Below are 12,443 nucleotides of genomic sequence, written 5' to 3' on the forward strand. Positions count from 1 at the left end.
AGACACTACTCGTCATGTCTCTGTTTCCTCAGGCTGTCCCCCATGCTTTGCCTGCCAAATTCAAAGCCACATACTAACCATTCAAGCTCCACCTCAAACCTGTATTTTGGTGACCTCCACCATGCTTTCAGACAGCGAAGGGCGCCTTGTAATCGTTGCTCTGTAGGTTGATCCACAGAACCCTGTCAGCCTTGAGATCCAGTTTCTTCTCGGTTTTCTGACTCCAGCTCACGGCCCATTGACCAGTATAGCAAGGCCTGAGAAGCTGCTACCCTGCATTGGCGCCCTTGAAGAAGGTCCATCGTAGCCTGATTGTGTTCAGTAGCAGTATCTCTGCATTATCAAGTGCCTCCATTCTCTGGTTGGATACCTCCAGGGCATCCAACAGCACCTGGTTCTCTTTGCAGATTCTGTCAGGATTCATCAAAGCCATGTTGTTATGCAGGACACAACAGTTACTGTTTTGCTCAGAGTGCCACCTGCTTGCCCTAAGGGGACTGAATAAGTAGGGCTGTTGAATTTCTACACACCTTAGGTTCCTGCAACCACCTCTCATCTAAAAACTTGGGGCATCCAATGACCCCAGACCCCAATGATCCATCTAAGAATAGCAGTTAGTGGAACAATGAACAGACCCATCACGAAGTATCACCCGAGAAAACACCCCTGACCTGGCGGAAGCCAGGGAATAAATGTGGATGTGGACGCTCTTTTTGAATAGGTCCCGTTAGCACATCAAGAACTATGCCAGACATTGAGGTGCCAGAACCATGAGGTAATATTGCAGTCATAAATCTCCCAAATCTCCTCACACCTGGTTTTCAATGACGTGACTCAGCAGAAAAAAAGCAGGTGCTGAGCAGAACACTGAAATGGCTGAACCCTGAATTAAGGGTTGTTGAATAAGAAGATTATCATTAACAGCCCTGTTCTTTACATTTCAATTCCTACACACCCCAGCTTCCTGTAAGCAACCCTCTTCTAAAAACTTGGGATTTTAGGTTTTTTGCTGATTACTGCTGAAATCCATCAAGCGCTGAGCAGAAAAAAGGCAGGTGCTGAGCAGAAGACTGAATGGACAAACCCTGAATTTCTCCCCCCACCCTCCCCAGACCAAATAGACCCCCCCCAGGGGTACAGTTGAATGACTGATAGGACAGTGTTGTTTGGGGGGGGGGCGTGCTTGAAGGGACAGCTTTAGTCCCTTCAAACTGCATCACAAACTGCCAGGCAAAGACTTTTTGGTGCATGTGGCAGCGAGCCATTAACAACTATCCTTTTGGACAGTGGGTGATTTGGGGGACAATTTGGGGCAGGCTTTGAATGTCACAGGTGTTCTGTTGGGAAAGGTCACATGAGCAGATTTCTGAGAGTGCCGGTACTGAGACACAGCTCACACTTGCATAGTTATGCATATGAGGAAACTCAGACCTGCATGACAGAGTTCCAAACACATGTCTATATAACTCTGCTCAGCTGGGGGCAGAAAGCATCTCACAACTCTGGTCAAGGTATATTGACCCCTCGCTCAGTGACTTGTTTTGGCCCCGAAAATATACTCAATGGAGGCACTGAAGAACAAGCCATATCTGCCGGGCTTGGAGTAGCAGCCAGATGTACCCCTACACCGTGGTCCCAACTGGTCCCAGGAAGAACTGGCAGATGTGATTGTTATTTGGTGGAAACAAAAGGTTCTGGAGCCACTGGAAAATCTATGAAATAAGCCAGTCTTTGCAACCATTGCCCAGGAAATGTAGGTGTACAGCCACAACCAAAACTGGGCACAGTGCCACAGCAAGATGAAGGCCCTGAAATGTGCTTTCCATTGGGCCAAGGACCAGAATTCTTGTTTGGGGGCAGGATGCACAATAGCCCCATTCTATGAGCAGCTGTCGTGCATTTTTGCGAAGGACACAAGCAATGCTTGCCTCCTATCCTTTGGGACGATGAAGGTGCAGGAGGCCACAGCATCACCTAGCCCACAAGAGTCCACAGACTGCCCTGCCACTGTAGCAGGCAGTGCAATATGCACTGCTCAGCCTTCAGGCAACCAGTTGGAAGCCGGGGGGGGGGGGGGAGGCAAGTGCTTGCAGCAGCAGAAGAATGGGGACAGCTGAGACAAAGTTGTCTTGACCATGACCCCACTCTCCCCGATGTCTTGCTCACATAACTCAGAGGAGGAGGATGCATCAGATTCCATGATGATACTGTCACTGGACTTGTGGGACACACCAGAAATTCCAGAGACCCAAAGATCGGTGCCAGAGAAGCATGAGGATCTGCACCCGGGGACTTGTAAGTTACAGGGAAGGGGCATTAGATGGGTTGGACAACTAGGGCTTGCGTGAATCTACCTCCACTTTTGTGCCAAGGCCAGGCGTGGCGAGGCATGAGGGAGGGTGTTAATTTTGTAAGTGGCAAATATGTCCACTACTTGCAGTTGCACAATTTTTCACTTACATGGGGGTGTACATGCTGTGCCCTCTCTTAAAGTTGCTTGGGGGGAAGTGTTAATTCATTTAGAGGCAGGAATTTGTGCTGCTGAAATGTACAATGAACTGTTTAGTGGACAGGGAGACGTGGGTTCCTGCATAATCATTTTTTGTGGGTGGCTGCATTACTTCACCAAGTGGCAGGGATGCTGCTTGGCGATCGCCAGTAGTCTATCCGCTACAGGGAGTGGCGACTAGATCTTTGACCATGAGCACCTCTTATTTTTCCCATTCCTGTTACCAGCTACCACGTCAGTTGGAATTTTAGGACATGTGCCTGAAGTGCGAACACCAGCACAGACCAGAGCTGAGTGACTGCGTGAACACTGCTGCAGGCAGCGACAGTAAAGAGAAAGCATGCAGGAGACTTTAGTGGCAGCTTCAGAATTGCAAGTATGGTCTGCGGATGAATGGCAGGGAGGTGTATAGAAAGACTGAAGAGCAAGAGGCAGCAGCTCCCTGGGAGATCGTGGCCAGTACAAGGGAATTCCTTGACCTGGCCAGACAGTGCCATCAGGATGTTGTGGAGACCCAGCAAGTAGAAGGCATGTTTAGAGAGGGAGCTCCTTAGGCGCATGATCCTGGCCCCCATTTGCCCTCCACCAGGACCACCCAGGTGACATCCATTGTGCATGTCCCTGTCCATGAGCTGAACCTCACAGAGATCCCTATACATGATCAGCCTCCCATAGGAACAACCTCAGCAACAGCCATTGTGCCTGTGAGCAAGGGGCACCCCTACTCTGGGAGGCCAAGGAGAGCACCACTACACTTTAGGGACAAAGGGGAGGATGAGAGAGGGGCACAAGGGGGGGAGAAAAGCCTATTATAAGTGATATGTTTTTGGTTGTTAGTGCTGTTGCTTCTGTAGAAAATTGGGGAATGGGCATTGTGTTTCTGCTTTTTTTTCAGTTCTGCTTCAGTTACTGACAATAAAATAAATGCTTTGGTGAAATTAAAATGAATTTGATCCATGTCTGTCTTCTGTCATAGGAAAGGCTGTAGAGGAGTGAGTAGGGAGGGGGAGGTAAGCCAAACAAAAGAAAACCAGGCTTGTTTCAGACGCATTGCACTAATGAAAGAGGACATGTCCACTTCTGGACTGAGGTGGGGAGGAGGGTGTTTGCCCAGAATGTGCGTACTGTGAGGTATGGTGGTAAGCAGTAATCAAGGGTGCTCCACTGCACCCATAACATTTCCTCTCAGCACTCTCAGTGCATTCTCAGCACTCCCCAACTGCCCCATCTAAGGGAGGAGCTTGTGGGGGGAGGGGCTTTCAAAGCCTGGGCTTTTATTATTTGGCCCAGTGGCCAAAACAAGGCCTGGTGGTGGTGGGATGGCCCAGAATTTTGTTAATGCGGGGAGCCGTAATTGGGTGGGTGCTGTACAACGCACATAATATTTCCTCTGAACACACACAGCTTCTCAGGAGTTCAACCAAATGACTGGTAGTGATGGAGAACAAAGCAAATTCAAAACCAGTCAGGCACACTTGAGTAAGTGCTAATTGCCACAATAAGTCAGCAAATCCCCTCCCCCACCCTTCTATATTCCCCCTTTTAAAGGGAACATGAAGTGAAGAATCGAACAAAGCAAAATAGCCCTTTATTTACAAACCATATATTAACCGTAATTAAGCAAACCAGAGAACAGCATTTATAAGATGATGCTGCATAATTACTACAGAGGAATTCCTTTTTACTACTTTAATAATGCATGAGTCATGAAAAAAAAATCAATCTAAGCAATAATCATTTTTAACTAGAAGACATTGGCTCTAAAGTGGACTTTTCAAGCCTGGTTGTGAACTGTTGGATGGTAGAGCATGGCTCTGTACTGGCCTGTCCCGCTCCGGGCAAGAGCATGGCTGGCAGAGTCGATGACTGGCAGGCATAGAATCGTCGGAAGGAGCCCGTTCATTATTGGCTGATCCTCCTTGGTCTGAGAGTGCCTCCTGGACTCAGTGCGATTCCTGCCATACTGGACAGCCATGAATCTGCTCATAGCCAGACAGATCTGTCTCACCATCTCACGGAACCAATACTCACAGTCCCTGAGGACGTTTGTGATCCTGTCTGTGTGTGCATGGGTGGCAGCCTGCCTTGGTAGCCTGGATGTCCCTGGCTGCAGCATTGCAAGTTGAGCCGAAACTCAAAAAATGCAGGGAAAAGAGTGAATTAAGGCTGCTTGGCACTCGAAAAAGACACTTGTCAAATGTTGGAAGTTGATAAGCAGTCAGCCCAAAATGACCAAGAAGGGGGTGCCTGGCCACAGGTTGTGGCAGGCCCTGAGTGGCTAAAAACAAGTACCTACCTGCTTTGGCCACCGATGTACTTCCCTGCACTGCCCACTAACTCCCAGGGTCTTTAAAGCATTGTCCTATGCTGCCCCCTCTCCCCCCTTTGATTTCACTACCCAGCCCAATCACACCTGGCACTTCCGGTGACAAGTGACTTAAAGGGCTTCACATTCTGAGTGTGGAGGTCGAGCTCCATGATCTATCCTCTGTGGAGGTAGTGGCAGGTGACATGGCTGGGACCCTGCTGTTGTCTTCTCCAGTGGAGCCCCCAGAGGCCTCTGTCCTTGTGCATTCATAGCACTCCAGTACCTCCATTAGTGGCTGGAGGTATCTGTAATGGGCCATGTCACGCAGTGGGGTGCCCTGCCACTGTGCTTCGGTGACACCCCTGTGGAAAGCAGCCTGCAGCATCTTTGCCTTGACATGGCAATAGACCGCTGTCCTGTTGTGCCCCCACTTGCCCATTGTCCAAGCAACATCAAGGTAGATGTGCCAGTTGGCCCACCGGCTGCAGACAAACTGGCGTACAACCTCAGGTTCCCCCAGCACCCACACCAGGCTGTTTGTGTTGGTGAAAGTCCAACTGGACCCTGGTCTGCTCCATTCTCTCCCGAACGTCAGACATCTTGGATCAATAAGGGGACCCTGGGGAGCTGTGCACTCAGTTTATAAGTCGAGGTGACAGACCCAAGGGAAGTTTACCCCCCTCCCACCCTGTTGTGTCTGGGCAAAGTTTGGACAGCAGACACGTTCTGCTACTGTTGCAAATTTTGGCGCTCGTCAGCGGTGTTCACCTAGCACATGCTGGATCCAGGCAGGGTCTGCACCAGTGGCAACTTTTTGTATCTTATGGGCCTGCTTGTTCTGGACATGTTTTAGACCTGCTATGTCCTTTAGTACTGTTTATGCCGTGGCATGGTAGCAGGCTACCTACTGACCCGTGTGTCACGACACCTCTCCCAGTGGGACATGGTCTGAACTGCTGAGTTTAGACATCATCAGTGAGGGAATGAGTGCTGACACAACTCACCCACTATTCATAAAGCAGGCATGCTTAACACTCATGATCAAGCTCACAGAACTCTACTTGTTTATGTAAAACCAGCAAGTGAATTAATGGCATTAGGAGGACTATTATGCTGGAGCCAGCTGAAAGGGATGTTTTAGCTGTGCAGGGGTTCCTCATAGTTGTTGCCAGGCAAAGTGTGGGGATTTTTGCTATGCGTACAAGACCTAGGCTCTGTGACTGTTGCAAGTTTTGGTGCTAGTCAGGGGCGTTCACCTGGCACACGATGACACCTCAAAGCACGGAGCAGTGGGCGTCTGCACCAGTGGCAACTTTTTGTATCTTATGGGTATGCTTGTTCTTTAGCCCTGTGAATACCATGGCTGCCAGCAGGACATGGTTTGAATTGCTGAGCAGTTTAGAGATAGCTGGTGAGGGAATGAATGCTGACAGAGCTCATCTGCAATTATTAAAGTGGGCATGCTTATTGCTCATGCAGGCCAATCATTGGCATTCAGGTCTCCCCCTGGGTGTCCTAAAACATTCACTACACACAAATATCTGCAAATTGTAGTGGCACTTGGTGGACAAGGGGACTCACTACACAAAAATTGTTGCAACACCTGATAGACAAAGGGGCTCACCACATGTCATTCAGTGAATTACTTTGTACACATGACAGATTAATGGCTGCACCTTTCCAAGTTGCATCGTCGCAAACTAAAATACATCCAGATGGGGGTTAGTTTATGAAGATGCAACTAATTGAAATCACCAAAAACTCACGTGTAAAGTGGGACATGATTAAGCCACACAAAAGGGCAATTTTTGTCATGTCTACAAGCACCTGACATCATATGTACAAGTGCCTCTGGGCAGCAAAGAGGAGGACGAGCCTATATCAGATGGTGTGTGGCTCAGTGACATGGCTGCTTACTGGCAGAGAGGAGGTCCCAAGTTCTAGCCTGGATCCCTGCTGATGCTGCCCCACCTCTATTTTATCCACTGACTATTAAATGCAAGGAGCAGTGGCTTTGGCTAAAGAGTGCTGGAGAGAGAGCTGGTGTGTGAGAGACAGTTTCAAACACCCTCAGGAAAGGAGGTGTCTGGAATTTGGGTCTCTGGTTTTCTGGCTTTCTTAATACAACCTTCTCCACCCTTTCTTTCTTGTTGATTGTTATGCTTGCTCGTTGTTTCAGAATTTGGCTGTGCCCCTGCAAATGGTTCTGCATGCACCTGTACACCCATCCCACTCTTTAAAAATCAGTGGGACTCCTGTTGCCCTTGCACTCAGAACAGCTTGCAGGGTATAGTTTGAACTCTTTAGGGGTGAAACTCGCTCTTTTAGAACAATAGAGCCTTTGGGCATTACAAAAATGCAAATCATGGATGATAATAATTTCTTAACTCTGCTGAGAAATAACTTTAAAAGAAGATTAAATGGGCAAGAACCAGAGTTCTAAAACAAGGATTTCCAAATAAAAATACATTGAAAACTTTAGGTATAGATTAATTTCTTTGTGTATTCAAGTAAAATGCAGTGTTTCTTTGCATATTATTTCAGAAGTCCAGTATTTAAGAGTTAAACATTATGAGATGTCATAATTTTAGAAAGATAAATTGACGTTTGGTCTAATATATTCATTATATTAAGGCGAAGCAGAAGATCAGGAAGAAAAAGAAGACACAGAGAAAGAAAATACTGAAAAAGATGATGATGTGGAACAGGAACTTGTCAACACTGACCCTACAGACTCTAAGTGGATAGGATCCCCCAAAACAAATGGTCATATTATAAATGGTCCATTCTTATTGGAACAACAGATTGAAGATGAAGATGAGGAAGAGGAAGACTGCCCAAACCCTGAGGAGTATAACCTCGATGAGTCAAATGCAAAAAGTGATTATTCCTATAGTAGCTCCTATGAACAGTTTAATGGTGAATTGCCAAATGGACGTCATAAAATTCCTGAGTCGCAGTTCTCTGAATTTTCAATGTTCTCTGGAGCACTAGAATCTGTAGCTTGTGGTTCAGCCCTTTCTGAGGGATCAACAATAACGGAAAGAGAGGAAAGCAGCCCATCTCATGATAGGAGCAGAACAGTTTCAGCATCTAGTACTGGGGATTTGCCAAAAAGTAAGTTCCTGCCTTACTGTATAAATATTTTGTGTGTTTAGAATGAAACATGGAAGGAATAATGGGGTCAAACCTTATGTGCATGTCTTACTGCTGTTCTCTGAGATGTAAACTCAGAATTTACTTTTCATTTTGTGCCAGTGAGATGGTTTGAAACTAGACTTTTTGCTTACTGCATTGTGTGTTATGTGAGTGTGACATCTTAATTGTGATTATTTAAATTTTGTGTTTTATTACTGTTGGTGCCTAGAGTTGTTAGGTTAGTTTTAATTATAAATTCCAGCAAAAGCAGAAGCCAAAATAAGCAACTTTCTTTAACTCCTTTGCATATAACATATCTTTAAGAATAATTTAAATCATTTCTATGCTCAGATACAAAATGTTGGGGAACCATGTAAGTGTCTTAGTAGATGTGTATTACGGGTGCCGTGTTCTTTCAGCAGAACATAAGCATAGGTATCTGTATGTTTAGCAATCTGTACCTCTTTGGAGTGTGTATTAGTAGAGTCAGTACTGTGTGTAACCTTAGTGCTGCAAGTTGATTTTTGAAGAGACCAAACGATTGTCCAGCAGTTTGAATTCATCAGTCTTCTGGATATTAAGTTGGTTTGTGCTTTCCACAAGGGCAGAAGGGAGTTTGTAGACTCCCTTAGTGATGGGATGCCAGCAGTCCAGAATGCAGCTTCCATTTAAAAGAAAGAAAAATATTTTTCCTCCATTTAATTACACAGATTGCCCTGCCAAACCACAATGCACTACATTGCAAGCAGGGGAAGAACTATGGTTGTTCTTTTTGCTTTACTTCTAGAATCTCCCTTGCTATGCTATTCCTTCACTTGCCTTTGCTCCTCCTCCCCCTGTGCTTGGGGCTGCAACAGGTTTTCTATATGAACCTTCTTCATCTCCTGCAAGAGGTTAGGGGAGGAGTATAACTTTTCCCTGGACATCTGCAGTGCCTTTACAGCTCTCGAAACATACATAAGGAGCAGAGCAGGGAGCAGAATTGACCCCACAATATTTTGCTGCCACTGAAGCGGAAAGAAGTGCTGATCCAAGAAACAGAAACATAATAGCATTGGAGGGTTGGATTATGGATGTTCTTGGATGGAGTGCTTTTTCTGTGAGCCAGTGGGTACAAAGAGTGGAGCCAAACCAAAGAAGCAACCAGTAAAGCAACACAGAGAAATAGCTATAAGACAGTGTGATCCTGAAGTAGAAAACTAAATTAGGAGAGTGGGGGAGAGAAAATACTAAAGAACATCCTGAGAGGTCAGCTGAGTGAATTGCATCTGAGTTGGAGGCTGGAGCTACGTGTGTGAGTGACTAATAAGAGTACAAAGTAAAAACAATCCAAAGAAAATCAGACTGTTAGCAGGGAGTAGGAGAGCTCAGCTGTGCTCCTCAGAGGCTTGAAATAACAAGCATAAAGTCTGTGTTTTCAGTGGTGAATGGCAGAGACAAAAAATGCTGGTTTGGTGAATTGTTTTTAGAGGTAGCTAGTGACTGTTTAGCAGGCTTTGTTTAGAAACTGTGTATGGGAGCTAGGAGAACAGCTGGAGACTTATGAATGATTACAAATGAGGGTGTGGAGCAGAGCCAGGCACAGCATTCATAGAATGGTGAATTGCACAGAAGTGAGTTCCTGAGAATATTCTGTACTTGAGTTAGAAGATAAAGAGATTGAGATGTAGGGATCACCAATTGATTTTTTAAATTGAAACAAATATTAAGAGGAGCTGGCAAATGATTTTTGACTGATAATTTCACAATGAAATCTTCCATTGGAATTAATGCTTAAATATTACAGATCTGGATTTTAAAATAGAGCTGTGGATCACCTGATCCAAATCGTGACAGTGGGATAATAGTCTGCTTCTGCAGTGCTAGGACAAAAGAACTACAAATTGGACAAATATCTAGTATAGAGGTGGACAGGATGATCTAAGGATCTTTTTTCCAGCTCAGAGTTATCTATCTGGTCCTGAAGTAGATTAGTGAATTTCCACTTGTATATATGGGAATAGACAAAAGAAAAAGAAGGTTTGTTCTGTTTCTGTCACATATCAGGGAAGCGCAAACAGTAGTATGGACTGATAGGGTTTCCTGTCAGTTTTTCTTTGGGTGGTAAGGATGATGAATAATAGAGAGAGATGAATTCATGAAGGCCAGGGGATCAGAGGGGTGGAGTTTAGGTTTGAGAGTGCTCTGTGATGTCTTCTAATTGAGGCAAAGCAATTTAATTTACACGGTCTTCACTGAAACTAAGGGGGTGTTATTTTCTGGGTTTCAGGACTGAGTGGTTATTAAACTATGGTTTGGAATGAAAGACAATAGGGTTTTGCTAAACTCAGACACTCCAGCATGTACTTTCAGTTACAGCACTAAAGCTAAGAGCAACAAAAAGGCATTCTAAGCAGTATGAAGTTTGATAAATTAAAGGAGTATTAGAAATAAGTAAACTAAACTAAAAGTGACACTCTGTGAAAAGTATGACCCAGCTGGCATGACTGAAATTTAAATGACAAGTTTTTGTGGCAGAAATGTTACTACTGAGTGGGCCAGTTTGCATAGGAGACATAGGGAAGATATAAGTAACCATTATTCATAAATTTGTAGAGTTTAAGGACAGAAGGGACCATAAGGTCATCTAGTCTGGTCTCCTTTATTCCACTGAATTTAATTTCTTTGCTGTTATAAACACAAGCTTATTCGCTAATAAACGTGAGAGGCAAAAGCATATGATCCAGTTTTGAATTGAATACATTAAGAGATGGAAGATTCATCACTTCATTTGGTCATTGCTTCAGTGTTTGATCACCCTAACTTAAAAGTGCTGTGCTTAAATGACATTTGTCTGGCTTCAACTTTCAGCTTTTAGTACCTGTTATGTCTTGCTCAAGTAGATTAAAGAGCCTTTTACAACGAGGTATTTTTTACCATGTAAGAGCATCAAGTCAGTTTTTCAATCTTCTTTTGATAAGCAAAGCTGATCACTCTTTATCTGTTACTGGAGGGCATTTTCTCCTGCTCTCAAATATTTTGTTTCCATTTTTCTGCATTGTCTTCAATTTTCAACCTCTAAAATGGTTAGCCACAATGGTTAATCAAATATCTAGTCATAATGTTAGGTAATACTAAGATAAAACAGTATACAGTGTTCTGGTCTCATCAATGTTGTATAAAGAACTAAGATCCCCCTCCCTATCCCTATTAACTTATATACATCCAAGTATGGCATAACCAAAGCATCACACCAGAGGTCATGTTCAGTTGCATTTTCACTGGGTCATTTCTGGGTCCTCTGCTTTCAAGGGTATAGTACCCACTGACTTCTGCCAGCATGGGTCACCTCCTCTTGCTGTATAATTTTTGGCTTTATTCGAAATGCTTGGGTTTGCAAAAACTTATCCCAATCCCAGGCTGAATGGGTCCACCTTACCAGATGACTTAGATCTTTCTTTAAGACTGAACTGTCTTTATTATATAGTAAAAAAAAAAACAACCCTTGTATATTTTATCAACAGTGACTTTGTTTTCTTTCAGCTTATTGATTCATTTAGAGTCCCTTTAGGAATATCTCCTTTCCTGATAATTCCCCCTGCCAGCTGCTTTTTGAGATCTGTTAGCTGGCTTGTAATCCATTTAAGATGTACTTTATCTAGATTGTTTAGTGCAATTTTTAGTCATAATATAATCTAATACTAAGTGAAATGTCTTATAGAATGTATTTCTTCAGCAGCTAGCTTTATCAACCAAATTTGTAATCTCCTCATTAAAGAATGAACTCGGGTTTTATGAGATCAATTTTCCATAATACCACATTGACAATCATTAATTATATTCCCGTGCTATAATTCTAATTCTTTATTGACTACATTTTTATCAGATTTTTATCCTACATCAACACAATTTATGACATTTCATAATTCAGAGAGTAGCAGAAAAACACTTTGCTTTCCATGTCCTTTGTTCTAATCCAAAGTAGGTGCTGTGATGGTCAACTTTAGCAGACCCCAGACAACAGTCTTTAGATTTCTTCTGTCGGAGATTCATAAGAAAAGGACTTTAGGTGCAATCTGGGTCCTGTTGCAATCAGCAGGAGTTTTGCTGCTGAAATTGGTGGCACCAGCATGTCACCATTGGAATTCCTCTATGGCAGCTACCAAATCGTACATCAACAAGTCTTTTAAATTGTGATAAAGTAACAGAACAGATATTAAGAGGAAACATGCATAAGCAGGTAGAGGGGAATTGTGAAAATTCTTGCTGACGAGCATTAGGTTTGTATAAGCGTCATCTTACACATAGCTACTAGATATAAACATCAATCTAATCAAATATATCATCTAAAGAAATACTTGTCTCAGTGTACTAGGATGCTGTTGTACAGTAGGTAAACTACCTTTAGATTTTAGTAAGCCAGTTGGTAGAGTGCTTCACTAAATCTTACTTAGTATATGTAAAAATATGTCTGGATCTCAGAGGCAAAACCAGCAGCAGCAGAAAGGA

At 43.9% G+C, this 12,443-nt stretch overlaps 1 protein-coding gene across 9 annotated transcripts in view; it reads left to right on the top strand.

The window, feature by feature from the left end:
- The window catches only part of SRPK2 (SRSF protein kinase 2), a 269,647-nt gene that overhangs the window by 226,107 nt on the left and 31,097 nt on the right, over positions 1-12,443 (top strand). For all 9 annotated transcript variants that reach the window (XM_019543576.1, XM_019543583.1, XM_019543582.1 and 6 more), the window contains one exon: positions 7,452-7,934. In XM_019543576.1, coding sequence (XP_019399121.1) covers positions 7,452-7,934 — 483 coding nt within the window. The remainder of the gene's footprint in view (positions 1-7,451; positions 7,935-12,443) is intronic.

The sequence above is a fragment of the Crocodylus porosus genome, unplaced genomic scaffold, assembly GCF_001723895.1.
Source record: "Crocodylus porosus isolate Cpor-Errol unplaced genomic scaffold, CroPor_comp1, whole genome shotgun sequence".
Taxonomy (NCBI): Eukaryota; Metazoa; Chordata; order Crocodylia; family Crocodylidae; genus Crocodylus; species Crocodylus porosus.